The sequence below is a fragment of the Polypterus senegalus genome, chromosome 3 (assembly GCF_016835505.1).
Source record: "Polypterus senegalus isolate Bchr_013 chromosome 3, ASM1683550v1, whole genome shotgun sequence".
NCBI lineage: Eukaryota > Metazoa > Chordata > Cladistia > Polypteriformes > Polypteridae > Polypterus > Polypterus senegalus.
Genome location: NC_053156.1, coordinates 53,977,109 through 53,999,493, shown reverse-complemented (window position 1 = coordinate 53,999,493; position 22,385 = coordinate 53,977,109). Strand labels below are relative to the sequence as shown.

The 22,385-nt window shown below is 40.8% G+C and overlaps 2 protein-coding genes across 5 annotated transcripts in view; one reads left to right on the top strand and one right to left on the bottom strand.

Annotated features, from left to right (window-relative positions):
• psmb6 (proteasome 20S subunit beta 6) overlaps positions 1-1,976 on the top strand; it is a 12,373-nt gene extending 10,397 nt beyond the window's left edge. Inside the window, exons 4-6 of the mRNA XM_039747220.1 lie at positions 700-829; positions 1,379-1,523; positions 1,726-1,976. Coding sequence (XP_039603154.1) covers positions 700-829; positions 1,379-1,523; positions 1,726-1,853 — 403 coding nt within the window. The 3' untranslated portion in view covers positions 1,854-1,976. The remainder of the gene's footprint in view (positions 1-699; positions 830-1,378; positions 1,524-1,725) is intronic.
• Positions 1,977-3,597: 1,621 nt separating this feature from the next.
• LOC120525150 (SLIT and NTRK-like protein 6) lies at positions 3,598-22,099 on the bottom strand. Of its 4 annotated transcripts, none has more exons than XM_039747216.1 (2): positions 21,868-22,099; positions 3,598-8,029 (listed from the first exon to the last, which is right to left on the bottom strand). In XM_039747216.1, the coding sequence occupies exon 2, from the start codon at positions 8,016-8,018 to the stop codon at positions 6,357-6,359; it is 1,662 nt and encodes a 553-aa protein (XP_039603150.1). In that variant the 5' UTR covers positions 8,019-8,029; positions 21,868-22,099; the 3' UTR covers positions 3,598-6,356. The 4 variants fall into 4 exon arrangements, with proteins under 4 accessions (XP_039603150.1, XP_039603149.1, XP_039603151.1 ...); XM_039747215.1 differs by lacking the exon at positions 21,868-22,099 and adding an exon at positions 17,211-17,478; XM_039747217.1 differs by lacking the exon at positions 21,868-22,099 and adding an exon at positions 16,244-16,590.
• Between the last annotated feature and the right edge of the window lie 286 nt (positions 22,100-22,385).

Genomic DNA, 22,385 nt, shown 5'->3' with positions numbered 1-22,385 from the left:
AAGTATATTCATTTTTAATAGTACCATGACAATGATTAAAATTGTGATTGTAAATGGTTGCACATTTAGTATATTGTTCAAATACAGTTATTACCTTCTGTAATTTGCATTGGTTGAAATCTACCAAAATAAAGACATTTGGTGTGCATTTTAATTGCTCATGTATACAATCCACTTCCAAAGATGTGGAAGTACATAAACCAAACAAATAAGAATGTTCCCAAATTTTTGTGGTCACTGAAACAGCCACAGCCACCTTTTATTGATATACACACACATTCTGTCTTCATGCACTTTTCTCTGCCTTGTTGTACTTAAGAAAATCCACTTCTATGATGAAATCTTTAATCTTCTGTTTAAAAACAATTTTTAAACCAAAAACATACTTGACATCCAGATGCCAAACAAAGAGCAATGCAAATATCTAAGTTGCCATAAAGCATCACCTTCTACCAGTGTAATTTAGTTATGGCACAATAACTGTACAGTCAGAGGCTGACGAAAAATTTGTTTTTTTTCTTCTTTTTTAATAATAAAGAGGTGAAAGATTCTCAAGGTTGGGTAGGAATTCTGAAAAGCTTGTGACATTTCTGTTTAAAACTTTGTCAGCTGTGGTTATGTTTGTTTGCATTATGAAAGCATTTTGACCTGATATTTTTGGTCTTATTGTACCCCTCCCTTCCACCATCTTATGCTTAGCATTGAGCTTGATGAGCCACCACTTGTCCAGACTGCTGCCAATCTCTTCAAGGATATGTGTTACAAGTACCGGGAGGAGTTGATGGCTGGGATCATAGTTGCTGGATGGGACAAAAGACTTGGTGGGCAGGTAATCAATAACCTTTAGTGATATTATACCCCGTCTATGTTTTTTAGCTGGAAATGGTTTATAATTACTCTGAGCATCCTGATGTTTGTTCTTTCCAAGGAAGCTTTTTTCCCTTTTGACAGTCAATGTCTGAACTGTTACCTGCATCTTCTGTTTGTTTTGTTTTTGGATATTATTGGAAAACAGTGTCATTTTTTTATTTCCTTTCAAATCGATGTATTTTGTGTTCTGTTCCTCACTCTGTACAGGCTAGGGCACTTTTAGTATAAAACACACGCCATATTTAAATGAAGGGGGGCGAATGTGATTTATTTCAAATTATAAGCCAACAAACAAAAACAACTTAAACATTTTTTCTGTTGTAGTCAGCTTCACAATATCTCTTGGTGGCCACATTAAGATAGTTGTTCCTTATGTTAGATTACAGTGTATAAAATATTTTAATGCGTCAGTATACTGATTTGAGAAGTCATTAACTTTTTAGCAAAAGATTTGAAGGGGTCTTCAATTTATTTGGCGGTGATGTGTGAGCCTGTCTGTTCTTTACAGGTATACACAGTACCTATGGGAGGAATGATGGTCAGACAGCCCTTCTCAGTTGGAGGATCAGGAAGTTCCTACATATATGGATACGTGGATGCATCATATCGCAGTGGGATGTCAAAAGATGAGTGTCTGGACTTCGCTGCCAATGGTAAATTCTTGAAAAATAGATTAAAATTGATTTATTGATTGATTAAAGCTACTTTTGAGGAATATTGGCATTTTATAAAAAGAGTGAAATGTAGTTGGAAGCTTGTACTCGGGTTATGATATTAGAGAACTGAAACAATACTGATTGTTGTCTTCTTGCATCTTCATTGTTTTTATTTTTCCCCTGTTTTTCTCACTTTCAGCTCTTTCCTTGGCTATGGAACGTGATGGCTCCAGTGGTGGTGTAATTAGGTTAGCTGCCATTAATGAAGATGGTGTAGAAAGAAGAGTTATCTTAGGTAATAACCTGCCCAAGTTCCCCAGGTCTTGAGAAGTCCTCTTTAGCATAGAAGAATTGGCTCAGTCACATAACCTTTCTACAACTTAAGCTAACACTTGTGCTACATTTGAATGTTTTAATCAATTGTATACAAGTAAAAATAAAGTAGTTAAATACTAACTCGGCCTCTTGTGTTTTTGGTTAATTTAATTGTAATGAGCCAGAGATGCTGCTTGTAATCCTAACTGGTATGCTATTTTTACTCAGTTGTGTGTGGAGATGAGAAGTTGGGGCTTAGTTTCTTACTAATATATGACAGCTTTGCTGCAGTAATCCTTAATTATATTCATAAAAATAAAAGCTGTTTGGACTAGATACTAAAATTTATTACAGTAGATTTGAATGTAGTGTTTTAATCGCATTTACAGTTTATAATTAGTAGATGAACAAGTTTTTTTGTCACAGCCTGTCATGCAGTTATTTAGAAAGAGCATTGTCTCAATTTTAACGTTTCCTTACGTATCATTTGCACTGTTTGACAGCTGTGAAAGCTGCCATCTTAGTATTCCCAAAAAGGCATTGCCACGCTGCATTCATGCCATGATTAACCTTATTTTGAAAACTTCTCCAGGTTTGTCTCGCCTGACTTCACCAGTGAACAAATCAATTGTGTTTTTGTCACATTCTGCTGGCCATGTCTTCTTAATTACAAGTTACGGTCAGGTCTTGAACAGAAACCAAGACAGAGTTACTGATACAGCATGAGTGGCTTGGCAAAGACTTGGCACCTGGGGCAGGGTGGTTGGTGTTTGAACACATCAGACAGTCTGTAATGTTAGGGGTGAGGTGAGGCAGGTGACGTGTTCTGCAGTGTGAAAAATTCTTGGCACCCCCTACTCCTGGTGGTGATGAGGGCCTCATGTCTGTGGATAATTTGCATGTGTGTGTGTTTTTTTAATTAAATATTTACAGTGTAGTTAACATATTTATAGTCAGGGAACCTATAGGAAGACTTGTTTTGTAGTATCTTGTAATTTGTATTCTAAAGAGTCACTGAAACACTGAAGATTCACTGTGTGCCTATTGTAAGTAGTAGTATTTCTTGATGTCATTGATTTAGATATACCATACAATAATTTTTTTATGATCGTTTCTAAGTGAATGTATTTGATTAAAAAATACATGACGAGGATTCTATTTATATAAGTGAATATTCCAGATAAGAAGTCTATTCTGATACTGTCACCTCCCCATATACTGTGAATGCTATAAATTCTTAATGGGGACGAATGTGAGTTTAATCCCTACAATGTCGCCTCACAATCCTAATCACCCTTGTGTTCTTTTCCCTTGAAACTTGGTGTCTTCTCAGTATTTATTTTACAGAGGGTGTGATGGACCCTGGGCTCATGTCCACTGTGAAATTGGCAGGTGTGATCCCGAGTTCCATCCCAGGCCCTCTTCTCATGTGCTTACCATAGCCTCCATGTCTGATCACTATTCAGGGAGTGGATGTAGAGGTGGTGCGCTTGTACATTTACTTCGAGGTCCACATCAATGACAGGTTCAACTGGTGTTGAAACACAGAGGAGCCATATATAGGAAAGGGATGTTTTTTTTCTTAGGAGACGGTGTTCGTTTAGTGTGGGTAATGGCGTCTTTCACATATTCTACAACTCTGTTATGGTCCGTTTGAAGTTCTAAGCAGTGGTGTGTTGTGCTGGTAACATCACCTCAAGAGAGGCCTGTTGAATCAACAAGCGAATTATAGATAGATATATAGATAGTAGAAAGGGCAGGCTCAGTTACGGGCTTCACTTTGGACCCTGTGCAGGTAGTAGCAGTGGAGAGAAGGAAAACAAAACTGAGCGTCCTTATAAACATTGCTGCACATCCTCTCTCTGACACACTAACATTTAGTACTTTCAGCCAAAGAATTAGTCAGCAGAAGTGTGTGAAGAAATGCTGTTGGCGCTCCTTTATACGGATGGCAGTACGCCTGCATAATGCCTCACTGGGACATTTAACTCGGAAGTTTTCTTTCTTTTTAAATTTTCTTCCTTTTTAGACATTCAGATGTGTGTTCTGACCATAGTGGGTGTATGTGTGTTTGTATGAATATATTCATTTATCTATCATTTATCTTTTTTTTTTATTTTTTTTTTTTTTAAAGAACTTCTGTAAAAAGCCAAATTTCTCCCTGAGGACAATAAAGTTCTATCTGTCAATCTGTTATACTTGGGTCACATTACCATTCATCCATCCATTTTTTTTGTACCTGCTTTGCCCAGTGCAGTGTCACAACAGGCAGAAGTTATTCCAACAGCACTGGAAACAAAGCAGGAGCGGATTCTGGAATGGGCATCAATTTGTTGCTGCAGGTGCTCACCCAGTGTTAGTTTTTGGTTGCTTATTAACCTCACCTGAAAGTCTTTGGGATACAGGAGACAAACTCCACACTGACACCCAGGGCCAGGTTCAGATCTAGTCATACGGAACCATACATGAGACCAGAGGTGATAAAATAGAGTAAGTGGAGTGCACTTTCAATCATTTTGCTGTTTGTTTTCCTTTTTTCTTTTCTTTTCTGGATTTTATTACATTTGTCTGCCTTCATTTGACCTCCTGCCAGTTCTAAGTGTTAATTGTGTCTTCCAGAGAGTAAAAATAGTTTTTTTCTTTGTTTAAGCTCAACTTCTGTATAAGAAAGCCTTGTCTGCTTCCCTCCTGTGCAGAGGAGCTCTCTCAAATATTCCACTCCTTATTTGAGATGTCTCTGGATTTACTGGAAGTCCCCAACCTATGATAGCAAGCAAGTGTTACTCGTTTAGTAAAACGCCACAAACTCCAAAGCATTACGTGACTAATCTCTCGTGTACTTAAAAAGTCTTTCTAGGAGACACCTGCTTAACAAAATCTCTGGCCTACAGTGAGCAAAAAGGAAGGTGGAGGACGCCGCAGCAATACTTCTGACTTTACTGTATGAGCACTTGGAAGGACCAAAAAACCACACAAGATTGCTATTTGCAGTTTTCTCGTCAGCTTTTAATACAATCCAGCATCACATTTTAGTTAATACACCGAATGATCAGTTCTGTTCGGACCCTAACTTGGTGGGGTTGATTCTGGACTTTTCAGCTAACAGAACACAAAGCGGAGTGCTGATATCTGTTTTTCTAATAACCTGAGCATATCTCTCGGTACCCCCCATGGTTGCTGTCCATCTCCTCTTCTGCTCATCTTATACACCAATAACTGCAGGAGTCCACATGAGGACAGACATATCCTGAAATGTGTAGATGGTTCTCTCATTGTCAGTCTTCTACAAGGAGGACAGCCATGGGCCTGTTGTTGATGACTTTATTCAGAGGTGTGATTGTTCCTTTGTACAGCTAAATATGTCTTAAGACCAAGGAGCTGGCTGTAGATCTCTGGTGCTGCCCTTTTTCCACTGTTATACCTTGAATTAAATGGGACACAATGGAGAAGGGGGACAATCACTGATAGGCTAAACTTTGATCTTAACACAGAACACCTGTGTAGGATGGGAAAAACATTGGCTTTTCTTTCTTAGGCAACTCAACTGTTTTAAAGTAGATAAAGTTGTACGGCCACTTTTTTAATAACCCTTAACTGAATCCGTTTTTACATTTGCTTTTTATGTGCTGGTTTGCAACTTCAGCATTAAGAACATTGTAAAAATCAGCAGTAAAATTATTGGTTCACAGCAGACCCGTGTCACAAACTGGTTAGAAAGAAGGCAGACTCAGTTCTGTCAGACAGGCGCCATCCTCTTTTCTTCAATTTCCAGTTGTTGCCATCTGGCTGCAGATTTAGGTTTCCGAGAGTTAAGAGCAACAGAACAGTAAGAACTCTTTTATTCCCAGAGTTTATAAACATTTGAAATTGTGCTACTTGTAAGGATGCTGCTGAAAGTTAAATTCAGAATGATTATTTGGTTTCCTGTTAAAGGACTAATCTTGAGTGTGTGAACTTATGACCACACCGGTCGGTAGTTGCTGAGCCTTTGCTTATTTTCTTGTATCTGTGTATCTTTTCCTGAGTTTTGTACCTCCCTGCTTCAAACAAATTTCTCTTTTGGATCATAAAGTCTACCTAACTAACTAACTACCTAACCTTTCAGTGGTGCACCATCACTGCACTTCCAGTTTATGACAAAGCCTTAATTTCAGCTTCCTTCTTGGCTTGTTGCTGCCGCATTTGTGATGCGGCCAATCAGGAAGGAAAGGCACAAGACCTGAGAGGAAGGACTCGGGCTGAGCTCAGAACTTTACATTCGATGTCTTGTATAAAAATGGGACTGATTAATTTGTATGAATGCTGTGTTTCAAGACTGGAATTCGTAGATGTGCTCAACAGATTCTGTTGGGACATTGCTATGCTGCATTCGCTTTGCTATTGAAGTGTCAGCAATGTAGCGTGCGGAGGTGTGCTGTTTTATTATATCAAACATCAAGTTTAAAAATAATACACAAAATTAGTTATAAGACTAGATGTTTCGAAACAGCCATGTGCTTCTGCAGTTCAACAAAGCTAGAAAGCAGAACCGTCAAGGCCCTCATCCAGACTGATGGAGGACATTCTTCCCACTTCATTAGATGAGCAAAGATCTTCAGGTTCACAAAAATCTGCCTCCTCTATCCTTGGGTGCTCCAGTGTGTCGTTTAACCAGGAAGTGGACTTTCCTTCTTCGTTTCTCAGAAGCGTGCTGTACCGGATCAGTCGGACGTTTGGTGGTTTAAGCAGAAGCTTCTTAGCAGGCCTGTAGAATTTGAAGTACAGCCGCCATATCCAGTACAGAAGAAGGCAGGTGGAGACTATAAGGAGGAGGCAAGAAGCTAAGCACCAGCTGAAGAGCAGCAGACAGAAAAGAACAACAGGGTTTTCATTGTGAGAGGTGCCTCTTCTCTCTTGGTGACCTCCTGCAATATCCCAGATATAGTCTAGCTCAGTGGTGTTCATGACACCAGAAAGGACAGTTACCATGGTGGTAACAGGATACTGGGAGGTTTCTACTAGGAATCCTGATTTTGTGGTATGGATTGGGTGTAGGGAAGCAACGGTGGAGAAGGAGGTCTCCTGTGAAGGAGCTGATGTGGCCATAGAGGATGGCAAAAAATCACTGGTGGTAGGTTGGGAAGTCTCTTCTGATGGTACTAAAGAAGTAGTTTGTATCAAGGTACTGGTGACATGTCTCAAAGTAGACATGCTAGAGGAGGTCGCTGAGGAAGAAGGTGCCATAGTGATACTAGTGGTGTCAGTCCTCATCGTTTTTATTTCAGTTGTTAAATTTGGAATGAACGAAGAAGTTTCAAATGTTGTAAGGAACTGTGTAGTAGTGGCAAATGTTTCTACTATGCCATCAGCTGGACAGATGTCACTATTCTCCAAATTCTGTACTTCATGCTTTTGTAAACGTGCTGGTCCAAAGCAGACCACACTCTCGGGGCTATTTTCAATCGTGCCATTAGTTAACATGTAAATGTTATGGGACTGTTCTTCCACCCAATTTCTTAAGTACTCCATCTTACAGTTGCAGAACCAGGGGTTTCTTCCCAGGAATGCATAGGGAATTTCCCGATCTGGGAAGAAACCATCAGGGAGGAATTGCATTTGGTTGTCTTGCACATCAAAGTGTTTTAGCTTTGGTAAATGATTGATTAGATCAGCTGGCAGAACCTTAATTGAATTGGAGGAGATGTCCAACTTTTCCAGCTTATTCAAACCATTAAAGATCTGCTCTGGGAATATCTTAATTTTGTTGCCTGAGAGGAAGAGTTCCATCAGGTTTGGGAATGGCTGGAAGATATCTTCAGCCAAGGTGGAGATGCTGTTGTTAACCAAGTGTAGTTTGGCAAGCTTTCCAAGATTCCAAGAGCTGACCCCACCATCACCGGGCCCAGCAAATGGAGGATTCCCCTTCTCCAATAAACTAATATGATTATGGGAAAGGTCCAGCTCGAACAGCTGAGGAAAGCCAGCAAACGCCTCCCAAGAAATGGTGGTGAAACTGTTGAAATGTAGGATCAGGACCTCTGTGGTGTCTGGCAGGGAGCTGGGCACTGCTGTTAACCCACCCTTTTCACAGGTCACTCTAGCTCTGTTGTCAGGGTCCTTGTCACTTTTACAGCTTTTATTTGTTGGCAGGGGTGGAGGCATTAGGAGAAGGGTGCAAAGGAAGAGACTTGCTTTCATTTTGCTGGCTCCTGAAATACAAGGAGACAAAAAACAATTACAGGGAGAATTTTCAGAATGAAGTGAAATTCACTCTACTGATAGTTGACCAACCACTGTGAAGAAAAAATGACAGAAGATCTAGCAGTGTGTTCCAGCGCATCTGGCGTGATTGTACTCGCCGTCTGGCTAATACTGAATCGGCCAAGGCCTCTACGATTCTCAAGCCCATGGATTCTAATTTTGACCAATGAAGACTGCGTCCGTCTCTGTTCCTTCAGTATATGTGTGTGTGTGTGTGTGTGTGTACATATATATCTGTCTATATATGTATTCTATAAGTTTATATACTATATTATATTATATATATAAGGAGACGATTCACTCCTCCAAAACCCCTCTTAAACGCTGATACAATAGGAATCAAGTAACAGGTGGGTTTTTTACCTGCTCTTTGCTGGACTTGCTGCTGCCGTGCTGCGTGATCTCTTTGTCTCGCTGCTCGTTGATCATTTAAAAGCCTGTACAGCAGCTTTCCTTTTGTCTCACTGCATTGTCTCTCTTCTCCCCCAGACATCCTCAAACACTATGCAATCTCTTTTCGCTGTTCCATTATTTCACTGAGTAATATTTTCCGTTTGTGCTAATTCGATCTTTTCTGTCATTTTTTTGAGACATTCGAATTTCCCTACTTCCATTATCTCCAACCTGCTCTGCATGTGTATCACGTGACTTGACCGTATCGTGAGACGTGAAAGTATCTCTCTGTCTCTCTTTAAAAGATCTCATCTCGTTGCACGTTTTTTTATAATATATATATATATATATATATATATATATATATATATATATACACACATATATATATATATACACACAGTATATATCTATTTTTTTTTTTTGTATATACATGCGTGTGTGTATCCCTCTATATAAAAGCGGTCGGGATTGTCCTTCCTTCCCGTGAGTGCTACGCATGCGCGGAGTTTCACACACGCCCGGTCCATTTTGCAATGCATGATGGAATTTGTAATTTTGTTTTTCCAGATAAAAGATGATTTTCTACTCCAGACTGTGTGATATCTTCCTCTTCTTTCTTACTATATAAAAGCGGTCGAGACTGTCCTTTCGTCCCATGAGTGGAAAGCGTAGCGGTATTCCGCTTATCACAGACTTACTACTTGCAGCTTGCAGTACGAAGCGACATGATGTGAGCAGAGTTCTGGTGCTCCCATCGTTCCCTTGCTTTTGTGTGCGATGCGCTGGAAAAATAGACAAAATTATGTCTCTGGAAATAATTAATGTTGATGGAGTACAAATGCCTCACCGCGTAGTAAATATCAGGGGGGTTCAAAAGGGCGACCTCAATATAGAAAAAAAGTTTAAATTTCATCACAAAAATAAGAGAAACTACGAGTATTAAAGTAATACCACTCAAATGCAATATAACCAAATTAATGAGTTTGTATAAAATATCAAATTGATCTACATATTGAATTGCCTTAAGAAGTGGTCAACTTAAAAGTCGGGTCAGCCTAGTATACATATATATCTTGTCGCAGGAGGCTGGGGGTCAGACCCGGCCGGGACGCCTGGAAGGACCGAGAGGTGGCGCATTTGTCCTCCGGGCCACGAGGGGGTAACCGCCCTGGATCGGAAGAGGGCCACGGAAGGAGATCAGGGAGGCCCGTTGGAGCCCGGGACACATTTACTTCTGCCACGCTCATGGACAACAATCCTTCCAGGGACACCCGGAGTGCTTCCGGATGTTCTCCTGACACTTCTGCCACACCAGGAAGTGTCGTCAGGCAGAGCACCTGGAGCTCATCCGGGTGAGCATAAAAGGGCCCGCCTTCCTACAGTCTGGGAGCTGGAGTCGGGAGCAGGAGCAGGACGAAGCTCCTGGAGAGAGAAGACAGGTGGCCCATGGACAGTGAGAGAAAGGCCCGATGTAAAGGTGATTGGGGCGAGAAGCACGGAGTGTTGTGCAGGACTGAGAAGTGTGTTGGTTGAAGAGCAAAAATAAACATGGTTTTGATAAAGATGTGGTGTCCGGGCAAGTCTCACAATCAATATATACAGGTGTGTGTGTATGTGTGCATTTATATATGTACTTTACATAATGTATTTTTGTATATATTTGTGTGTGTGTGTGTATATATCTATATCAATATCTTTACATATAGGTGTGTGTGTGTGTGTGTGTGTGTATCTGTATATGTACTGTATATGTGCATATTATTTATTATATATATATATGAAAAATGTGTGGATGTGTGTATTATATATATATATATATATATATTCGAATATATATACTGTATGTGTGTGTGTGTGGATGTGTGTATCTGTATATGCACTGTATATGTGTATTTGTGTGTGCATGATGAGCCAGGATTCATCCTCTACAATTACAAAGACTCTACAAAGCCTTTGAGCTTGAGAAAGGTGCTATATAAATAAAATGTATTACTGTACTATTATTTCTTATTACAATTCTATTAGCTTACAGGCGGATATCCAAGGACAGCAGCTGTTTTCAGGGCAGCACTGGCCGTCACAGCTCCAGATTCCATGGTCTGAGTCCCGGCCTCTTCACTGTCTGTGTGGAGTTTGCATGTCCTCTCCACACATCCCATTGATGAGCCCCTTTGGATTAAAATGACCCAGCATGATGGAGTGGGTGGCTGTGACCTGTAATGGACTGGAGCCCCATCTGGGTTTGGTTCCTGCTTTGCACTCAGACCACCACCTCCTGTGACCATGAAATGGATCCTGCTTGATAATGGATGGGCAGACATGTGCTATCAGATAATGGTGGGCCAAGTCTTGAACCCTGCGAACTCGAGCACACACCATGCTGTTTATCACTGACTCAAATGCAAACTTACACTGCATAGCTGCGCACCATCAAGGCATTATTTCTTTTATATGGCATCTCGTCCGGTTAACATTATTAGAAGTTGCAGTTCAAAACATGGGAGTGAAGAGTGGCAGGAACTGCCTATCAGTGCAGGAAGAGCAATCAGTCACCACCGAGGCCAAGTGACGCCCATAGTGAAGCGGAAAAGCAGGAAAAGCAGTGGCAGAAAATAAGCAAAATAAAGAGGGGGGCATAAAAGAAAGCGTGAAATAGTATACCGCAAATCGGGCCGATAAAAGTTCAAAGAAACTTCTGCTGAGTCAGAGGCATGAAAACAACAATGGCGTCAAAAGTCACGAGACAACATTAAGTGGGGAAGGAGGAACAAAAGAGCGGCAGTTTGAGTGGCTCAGCAGGATTATGTGACAACAACAGGAAAGGCGCGACAAGGTGGGACAAGCAGCCTTTATCTGTCACAATGCCCTGGGGGTCTATTATTGGCCTGGCCCTGAAGGGACCTCCAAGAAGACTTCAGCAGGTTGCGTCCCGTGTCACAGAGTTGACAAGATGTGACGTGAGGCTCGTGACAGTGAGATATTCATACAAAGGCACAGAAAGTGAACTGGGCAGCCTTAGGACCTCCAGTCCAAGTATTTAGTTTGTATAGCGCCTTTCAGAGTCATAAATACACAATATTACGTTACCCTTCAAAATGAATCCATCCATTTATTTTAAGTGTTTAATTTTAGTCTGAAGACACAAAGAGCCACAGCAACAGACTCAAATCAGAAAGCCACCCTGGACACAGATGCAATTTTAAGTCACCATTTAATGGTGTCACCCGCTGCACTCGGACCCCAATCCAGGTGGTCTATTGTGTGGTGGATGCTCAGTGTAGGGACAGGCAGCACATTTCAGTGGGGGGTCCCCAGTTTCAGTCTTCCCCTCATCACTAGACAATCCCCTGTGGTGAGGCCCTTCAGTCAGACTGTGCCACACAGAAAGGTCGCAGTGACTACAGCCCCTGACTGATAAGGACCCCCTTCTGGTATCGAGTCTGTCCCTTTACCCTCTTAAGATATATAACATTATTATTCCCAAAAGAGAACATTCGTTTTAGGAGTGCATGTGACCACTCCATCAATATAGATAATTGAAATTAAATAAACAATATACTGTAACATATAAATAAATAACAAACACACACGTCTACTCCATATATACACATTTCTAAAGCCACGGCCTTCTTCACGTGTTTGGCTTTACTCGACTTTGGTGCTGAAGAATTCTTATACATTACCGAGCTTATGCAAGTCTCCACTTGGAGTGAGGTCATCAATGGAGACCCATGGGGGTCTGTCCTTGGACCCCTACTTTTTATGATTTATATTAATTACTGGTAAAGTTTTGAAATTCACAAATGATACTAAAATTGGGAGAACGGCAGACACTGAGGAGACAGCAACACGATTCAAAAAGCTTCAGGACTGAGTGAACACCGGGAACATGAGGTCTAATGTAGAAAAGTGGAAAGTGCGACACATGGAGGGCAGCAGGAACATCAATTATAAATACAAGATGGTAGACACTCAGCGTTGTGCATGAACGAGTTCAAAAGAGCGCCTTCATTGAACAAGCTTGGTTTTCTAAGAATGGTGAACTTAACGTAACGTATCTGCAAGTGAAGAACTTGAACGTGAGCTAATTCAGTTTTATGTGACATTCTCGATCTGGTTTAGCTCCAGAAGTAACGTTTTGCCTTACCCTGTAATGTAGGGGTGGTGCCGAATCTGAATACGATATTCGGATAAGCACAAATAGTGGATTTTTACGAATATTTATTTTGTACGAATTTTTTGCCATTTATTTATATTTCGAAAAAATAACGTAAAATCAAATTGGCACTGTCAGTGTCTGCCTGCTGGTGCTTAAGCTGACACAAGCACGCACTGAAGATCCGCTTTCGCTTTTAGGAAAACGTTGCACTTCGCGTGGCCACTTTATATTTTTCCCTGTTGGACATGCAATATGTGACGCAAATTTTGACCGGCAGTGTAACGGGTTAGTTCATCTACACGCTGGTTCCACAGTCACCATTTCTGTTACACGGTTGGTAATAGAGCGTATAGTCACCTGTTACATTGAAAGTATTGCTTATGGTTTTATGGTAAGTTTCTAGAATAAAATCATTTTCAAGAGGAGCAGTATTGACGCAACAGACAAATAAAACAAAACAATTCCACATGGTTCCTCTTTTGTGCCTTCTGTCTAAATATATATGGAGCAAACTATTTTATTCAATATTCTAATTCCCATTTCATGTGTCTGAATTGCTAGAGTATAATTAATTTCATTGCAAGAGAGAATAGGCCTACATGGAAGTAGAGGTTTGAAGGACATTATGCATTTTTCATATATGAGGAGTTAGTAGCCTGTTTGAAGTGCCGCACATACGCGTACTCACGTGAAAACTAAGACAATGACTTTACATTACTATGTACTGTATTCTTTTACTTCCACTTGTACAATACATAACTTTGTGCCAATGTCCACAACAGTTAGGCCTGCACTAAATGGTAAATGGTAGTGGTGGGCTGCTGGTTCTATTGATAGAAGTAAACTCACGGGTCATTTATTCTCACTCCTTAAAAAAAACAAAACGAACTGAACATGAACTCGTTCAAAATTGAAATGGTGAACTATGAACGTGGATTTATTAATTTTAATCTGTGAACTGAACTTTGAGCGAGTTCTTGTGAGGTGTGAACTTACACAACACTGTAGACCAGGGGTCTCCAACTCCAGTCCTGGAGAGCTACTGTGGCTGCAGGTTTTCATTCTAACTCTTTTCTTAATTAGTGACCAGTTTTGTTGCTAATTAACTATTTCCCTTTCTTTTAATTGACTTTTCTTGAGACTCTGACTGCTGAATTGATTATTTTTTTCCTTAAACAGAACCTAAACATAAATTTGATGTGAAGTGAGCCAACAGATGAGTAACTAAGTTGGGGCCTAAAACTCCAACCAACTTCACTTCATTCAGTTTCTTAATTTGAAGCCAATTCTCGTTGCTAATTAAACCCGTTATTTAATTCCATGGCGCACATTCTGTCATGGCAGACATTTCCAAAATTGATGATTTTTTTTAAGAGCGCTGTGGAAATGTTTTGTGGACCTGAACAGATCAGCATTACCGAGGCCTTCACCTTTCTTTATTTTCAGTTATTGTGTGAGGTTGTTGTATATGTATTGGTATATTTTGTGTCTTAATATTGTTTGGCTGCTAATTAAGGAAAAAAGAAATAGTTAAGTTAAGCTGTGCATCAATTAAAATTAAGGCAAAGAGTTAATTAGCAGTAAAATCTGGTCACTAATTAAGAAAAGCGTTAGAATGAAAACCTGAAGTCACAGTAGCTCTCCAGGACTGGAGTTGGAGACCCCTGCTGTAGACACCCTTTTAAATCTCTGAAATGGATTTAAGGGTTTATGTTGTCATAATGTTCTCATCATCTAAGCAACATGCAGAAGCAAATAAAAAGTCAAATAAAACGTTAGGTTATATCACAAAAACTGTTAAATAGATGTCAAGGGACGTTATGCTCAGGCTGTATAATGCACTAGTGAGATGCCATTATGGAGTTTTGAGTGCAGTTCTGGTCACCATAGTACTTGATAGCACATCAGCACTTGAAGCAGCCAGGTATCCCAGGATTTAAGGACGTGTCACACAAAGAAGGACTTAGAGCAGGGGTGGGCAAAGTCATTCCTGGAGGGCCGCAGTGGCTGCGGGTTTTTGTTCCAACCCAGTTGCTTAATTAGAAAACAATCCTTGCCAATAATTACATTTCATGGCTTGTTAGAGCTTTAACTCTGCCATGTCAAGTCATGCTCATATTCTAGATTTTTTTTCCATCCTAAGGTATCATCCAAATACTTTGAAGTGTAAAACGGATGGGAAATTCTCAACCCTTCACTATTTTCTCCTCTCTTTCCTTCCAAGTATTTGATTAAACCAAATAGTGCACGATAAATACACACAGGTGTAAAGGGGAACAAGCAAAATGGATAACTGCTGGTTTCTTTTGTTATTTGCATTTTATTGCTAATAAGGACCAATTAAAAACTGAGAATGCAGCTGTTTAAGACTTAAATAAGCAATAAGGGTTCAAAATCGTAATGAGGGAGACAACTAAAATGAAGCAGAAGTGTTTCTAGAGCAATAAGTGCTTCCTATTAAGCAATTGGGTTGGAACAAAAACCTGCAGCCACTGCGGCCCTCCAGGAATGACTTTGCCCACCCTGACTTAGAGAATTAAACCTGTGTAGTCTCAAGCAGAGGAGACTGTCGGGAGACCTAATCCAAGTCTTCAAAATCCTCAAAAGCATTGATCCCTCAGAATTCCTCCAACTAAATGGTGAATTATGTACTCGAGGATACCAGTGAAAATTACAGGGAAGTGCATTTAGGACTGAAGCCGGGAAACACTCCTTTATACAAAGAGATGACAAACTTTAAGAAGAATCTGGATGAGATATTACGCCAGCTTAGCTATTAGCCAAACACGCAAGCCTGATGGATGGAATGGTCTTCTCTTGTTTGTCAGCTATCTTATGTTTGAATGTACGTTCTAAAGCCCCCGATGTGCTCTTAAAATTAAAGGGGCCACAGTGGTTCTTCACAGCGACGCCATAGGTGGACCATTTTTGGTTCCCAAAAGACTCATCCTCATGAATGTTCTAGAAATAACCTTTATTTATTTAGGTCAGTAACAGGCTCCGTGCTGTAAATAATCAGGAATAGATGATAACAGATTTGTGAAACACCAGTCGATTCCTGATTTTAAAAGGACGCCTACTGCACACAATATCACAGGCATAGTTCAGGTCTTCTCAACCTGTTAGAGTCCTACTGGATAGTCTACCGTGCATTAAAAAAATCCAGGATGTTTTTGAAAGCACAAAGAACCAACTTTAAATGCAAAGAACCCTTCCACAGAATGAAATGGTGCTTTGTCAAGCAAACGTTCTGTGAGGAACCACACCACCCTGTAAATAGCCATGAAATGCCATTAAGGAACCAGCATAATTAAAAGTGTGGGGGAAGCTGGAACCTGCCGTGCCCTTTATTGTCACCTCAGTGTCTTGTTTAAAAGCAGTAAGCCCACCAGCCTAATTTTAAACCCCAATGATTGGTTTTGTTCCAAGCTGCTGAGCCTTCACCCACTAACTGTCATATTTAGAAAGGTCTAAGCAGGCTGGGGAGACCCAACACCCTGCTTTACTGGGTTTTTACTGGTGTCCCATCCAGGGATGGTTCCTGCTTTGTGTTTAACCCCAAACTGGATTAAATGGGTTTGATTATAGGTAGCTGTTGGGTATTCACCTTGCTAGGACAGTGGGTGGTCTTGGGTATTCCAGTTTCAAACAGGTACTCTTTATACCTTGGCATCCCAAGCAGTGTTGTTTATTGCTTTACATCCAGTGTTGCTGGGATAGCCTTCTGCTCTTTGCGTCCCCTTATGGAAAAAAAAAAGACCCAGAAAACATATGGCTGGAATATTTGTGGTAATGAATATAAAATGTAATGAAGCACTTCCATTAAGAAATGATAAAGAATGAACAGCAGCTAGGGGAGGCCTGCAGACAACTCAGCCAGTGCCAAGCAAGTACGAGAATTCATTCGAAGATCAGAACAAACCTGAAAAGAGCAGGCCGCTCATCTCAACAAGCTTCCCAATCCCAATCCTTTACATTCTCCATCAAGTCACGTTGAAGGTCCCTAAAGTCCTACTGCCCACCACACTACCTGGTAACTTATTCCATGTGTCTATAGTTCTCTGCGGGAGGAAAAACTTCCTAATATAAGTGTAAAATGTGCTCTTAACAAAGTTCTACTTGTGTCCCTGCATTCGTGTTGAAGAATTTACTGTAACAACTGGAATATACTGAATCATTCCTATTTGTAATTTTAAACTATTCATTTACATTACCTCTTGATCTCCATTTGCTTAAACTGTAAAGGATTAACTCCTCCAGTCTCTCTTCATAACTCAAACCTCTTAGTGTTGTAATCAGTCTAGTCGCTCTTCTCTGGACTTCCTCTGCTATGTCTTTTTCGTAATATGGAGGCCAAAACTGAACACAGTACTCCAGGTGAGGCCTCATGAGTGTGTTTTATAACTTGATCATAAGATAGATAGATAGAGAAGGATATTGCAGGATTACAGTAGCATATAAAAAGACATTAATATACATTTAACAAAAATGATCATAATCATGAATATGTTAGCAAGGTAAAAAGATACATATAACAAGAATTTAAAGTGTATTAACAAAGTACAGGTACTCACCAAGTGTGAAGTGATTAGAACTGCACATACTTATCAGTTACAATTTCGCAGTACTAGTTGTCCGTCTTTGGCACAGTATAGTGCACATATTAGCATTGTCTGTTCAGATGTCTGCATGACCAGCGCAGTACCATTCAGCACACGGGGCACAAGACGACCTCGGCTGTGGGGGGACTCATTATAGAGTCGGATGGCTGAGGGCAGAGGTGGCCTTAGGGGTGTGCGAGGCCTAGGGCTGACCAACCCCATGCAGGACCAGTTATGTCAAACGCTGTTACCGGTAGATAGATAGATAGATAGATAGATAGATAGATAGATAGATACTTTATTAATCCCAAGGGGAAATTCACATAATCCAGCAGCAATATACTGATACTGGTGGACTGTATAAACTTGCGTGCGAAATTAATAAAAATTATATTAACACACACTGGATTTTCATATTACAGTATTCAACTACATTTTTGCAAGATAACAAGCAGACTTTATCAAAATATAACGATATAATCTATTAGAAAAGTGCAATTCATAATTCATGACGATACCTCGACAGTGCAAAATGCGATGCGGTGTCGTACAGAAATTAGCAGAGCCTCTTCTATTAAAAGTACCCAAATTGCAAGTACACTCCGAGTCTCGATATGCAGGATGTCATAGTCATAACTCACGTTGATGTCATGTCAACTGGTTATCATTAGCGATTCATGTTTTGTACATTAATATTCGGACTGTGGAATGTTTTCAAAGACGTACATGTACAGAATTTGACCTTGAAGAGGGATTTTAAAAGGGTTCCTCTTAGAAACATCTCAAATATATATATACTGGAGAATATAACTTGACAAATTCACTCAAACGGGACACGTGGACCTCAAAAGCGGGGCCCCCTTAGGCACGGGGCCTGGGGTGGTCGCCCCACTTGCTACCCCCAAACGCCGCTCTTGGTGGAGGTTAGATATGACCTTACAAAGAACTAAATCCTTAGAGCAGCACAGTCGTCTTAGTCTGTAACTGAAGGTTCTCCTCTCTTCAGCCAAGGGTCGTTGTCCAGATTATTAAGCAGCTTCGTGAGTGACCTCCGTTCTACCGCTTCCTCCAGTGAGTGCAGCCTGACTCTCAAGACTGGACTAATCTTCTTTTAATCAGTTAATATAGTCTGTTGGCATCACCTGCACTAATGCCATTTGCCTAGCACACTACTGCATAGAAAGATAGGCTGGCCACTACTGACTGGTAAAGAAACATATAAGAATGGGCTTCATGCACCAAACAACCTCCGCCTCCTCAGGAAACTAAGGCGACTCTGACTCTTCTTGTATACAGACAGCCTCTGTGTTGGTGTTGGTCCACTCAAGCCTGTCGTTAGCCTTCTTGATCGCTTCTGTACATTGTGTGCCACTGAAACCCTGGGTCCCCCATAAGACATATTTTCAAATTTCAGACCAGGTATTCAGATGTAACATCTTTGTTGCCTACATGTAATTTACATTTACTGTACTAACATTCAGTTTCATCTGTCTCACATCTGCCCAAGCTTGTGTGCTGTCCAAGTCCCCCACTGGCCGATTTTACTTTATTTGCCATGCCACCTAGTTTAGTATCATCTGTGGATCTAACCAGTTTATTGATTATAGTCTTATCAAGATCATGTATGCATATTAAAAAGAGTAGCAGCTCCAGCACTAAACTTCAGAGGGACACCACCAGTTCTGACAAGACTCCCCTCACTATCACCCTCTGCTTCCCGGGTTTGAGCCAATTCTGCACCCATCTCCACAATACACACTGAACTGCCACTTCTTTCAGTTTAATGCCCAACTTCTCACTTGGCACCTTATGAAAAGCATTCTGATACAGTGGTGTGAAAAACTATTTGCCCCCTTCCTGATTTCTTATTCTTTTGCATGTTTGTCACACAAAATGTTTCTGATCCTCAAACACATTTAACCATTAGTCAAATATAATACAAGTAAACACAAAATGCAGTTTTAAATGATGGTTTTATTATTTAGGGAGAAAAAAAATCCAAACCTACATGGCCCTGTGTGAAAAAGTAATTGCCCCCTTGTTAAAAATCACCTAACTGTGGTGTATCACACCTGAGTTCAATTTCCGTAGCCACCCCCAGGCCTGATTACTGCCACACCTGTTTCAATCAAGAAATCACTTAAATAGGAGCTGCCTGACACAGAGAAGTAGACCAAAAGCACCTCAAAAGCTAGACATCATGCCAAGATCCAAAGAAATTCAGGAACAAATGAGAACAGAAGTAATTGAGATCTATCAGTCTGGTAAAGGTTATAAAGCCATTTCTAAAGCTTTGGGACTCCAGCAAACCACAGTGAGAGACATTATCCACAAATGGCAAAAAATGGAACAGTGGTGAACCTTCCCAGGAGTGACCGGCCGACCAAAATTACCCCAAGAGCGAGAGACGACTCATCCGAGAGGTCACAAAGACCCCAGGACAACATCTAAAGAACTGTAGGCCTCACTTGCCTCAATTAAGGTCAGTGTTCACGACTCCACCATAAGAAAGAGACTGGGCAAAACGGCCTGCATGGCAGATTTCCAAGACGCAAACCACTGTTAAGCAAAAAGAACATTAGGGCTCGTCTAAATTTTGCTAAGAAACATCTCAATGATTGCCAAGACTTTTGGGAAAATACCTTGTGGACTGATGAGACAAAAGTTGAACTTTTTGGAAGGCAAATGTCCCGCTACATCTGGCGTAAAAGGAACACAGCATTTCAGAAAAAGAACATCATACCAACAGTAAAATATGGTGGTGGTAGTGTGATGGTCTGGGGTTGTTTTGCTGCTTCAGGACCTGGAAGGCTTGCAGTGATAGATGGAACCATGAATTCTACTGTCTACCAAAAAATCCTGAAGGAGAATGTCCGGCCATCTGTTCGTCAACTCAAGCTGAAGCGATCTTGGGTGCTGCAACAGGACAATGACCCAAAACACACCAGCAAATCCACCTCTGAATGGCTGAAGAAAAACAAAATGAAGACTTTGGAGTGGCCTAGTCAAAGTCCTGACCTGAATCCAATTGAGATGCTATGGCATGACCTTAAAAAGGCGGTTCATGCTAGAAAACCCTCAAATAAAGCTGAATTACAACAATTCTGCAAAGATGAGTGGGCCAAAATTCCTCCAGAGCTCTGTAAAAGACTCATTGCAAGTTATTGCAAACGCTTGATTGCAGTTATTGCTGCTAAGGGTGGCCCAACCAGTTATTAGGTTCAGGGGGCAATTACTTTTTCACACAGGGCCATGTAGGTTTGGATTTTTTCTCCCTAAATAATAAAACCATCATTTAAAAACTGCATTTTGTGTTTACTTGTGTTATATTTGACTAATGGTTAAATGTGTTTGATGATCAGAAACATTTTGTGTGACAAACATGCAAAAGAATAAGAAATCAGAAAGGGGGCAAATAGTTTTTCACACCACTGTATATAAGATAAGTAATATCATATCCACCTCTCTGGCCATATCCTTTTGTTGCTTCGTGATAGAACTCCAGCATGTTAATGTAACGCGACTTCCATGTCTGAACCCCTGCTAACTATTTGCTAACACTCTTGTTCTTGATATGTGATGCTCATGTTTTTTTCTTTATTATTTCCTTCCTTTAAATTACCCGTGATGCATGTTAAGCTTGCTGGGCTATAGTTGCTTTGGTAGCTTCCAGTCCTTAAGAATTCTTCTGAAAGTTACTCCTCCATTGGAGGTTTGCATAAACAGGCAATTCAAGCTCCGAGTGTGATGCAGAGTGGATCGTCTCTATTTAAGTCATATAAAGAGTGACAGCGCTCCTCACAGGAGTCCCTGCCAGCTAAAGCCGGGGTGCCACTTCACTAAACTCCTCTTCAGGTCAACACAGAAAGCACCAGAAGTGGAGTCCAAGACAGTACAGCCCCAAACCTCCTAGAGACAAACATTCACATTGTCACAATCAAAGAAGAGCAGCTATTCTTAAAAGGGCACTCTATTGACTATAATATGCACTGTTATAAATAACTTTCTAAAGATATTTAGAGAAAAGCCAAGCAAAATGACCCCTTTTATTGGCTAACTAATAAGACTACAATATGCAAGCTTTCGAGGCAACTCAGGCCCCTTCTTCAGGCAAGATGTAATTACAGGTAGTACAGATTGCAATTATACAATTATAGACGTGATTGGCTGAATGGCCTGTTCTCGTCTAGATTGTTCAAATATTAGAATGTAGCCTTAGTTCTAAATTTGAGTAACGAGACTCTGGATTTAAACCTGGCCATATCCTGACAAAGGACTTAGCATGGCTTTTTATGCATGCATTTATTGAACCTTCTCATCCAGTAGAAGCTGTAATCTTTTTAGTTAGCCAATAAAAGGGGTCATTTTGCTTGGCTTTTCCCTACATTCATAATGGCTAACACGGTACAACACCCGAGTACTAAAGATATTTTAGATAAGCAGAATGGACTGTGTGAGTGAAACTCAGGTGAGAAGAAGAATTAAAAAGAAACAGCACCTTGGACAGCAGTCTTTCAAAAAGCACAAACCCACTCACCTATACCCCCAGTACACCTTGTCTTTTAGATGGCACCTTTCATCCCATTCATAAAGCATCAGCAGGTCACACTACAAAGCACCAAAGTCCTACCTTATCAGCAGAGCGTTTCCAGCAGCAGCCTGCACCGTGTGGCAGTTTCAGTTTAAGAGCTCAAGGCACATCATAACGCCTTCTTGTGGGCTTCCTGTTCTCAGCTCCCAGCAGCAGGCATTCTGGGTGATCATCAGTCTTATCGCTGTCCAGGATCACATCCTGAGGCCTTCTAAAGAGCCCCCTCCGCCAATCCTGACGGGATGCTGCGGCCCTGAGATACCTTATCAGAGTGGCACAAGGCGGCTTTTCAAAGGCACAGCTCTTGTGCTCAGTGCATTGGTGGGCTGCTGCATTGCAGAGTGCATGGGCCTTGTCTAATCTTAGAAGCCTTTTGCTGTTCTTCTAAGTCACTGCTGCCTCCTCCCATCTTATTCATTTCAAAATGCAATGACTTGGATAAATAAAAAAAAAACAAACATCCACATGATCAGGGTGGGGGGCATACTGGATAAGGAACTGGACTGTAATCACAAGGCTCCTGCCTAAGTGTGTGACCCAAAGGACGAAAGTTACAT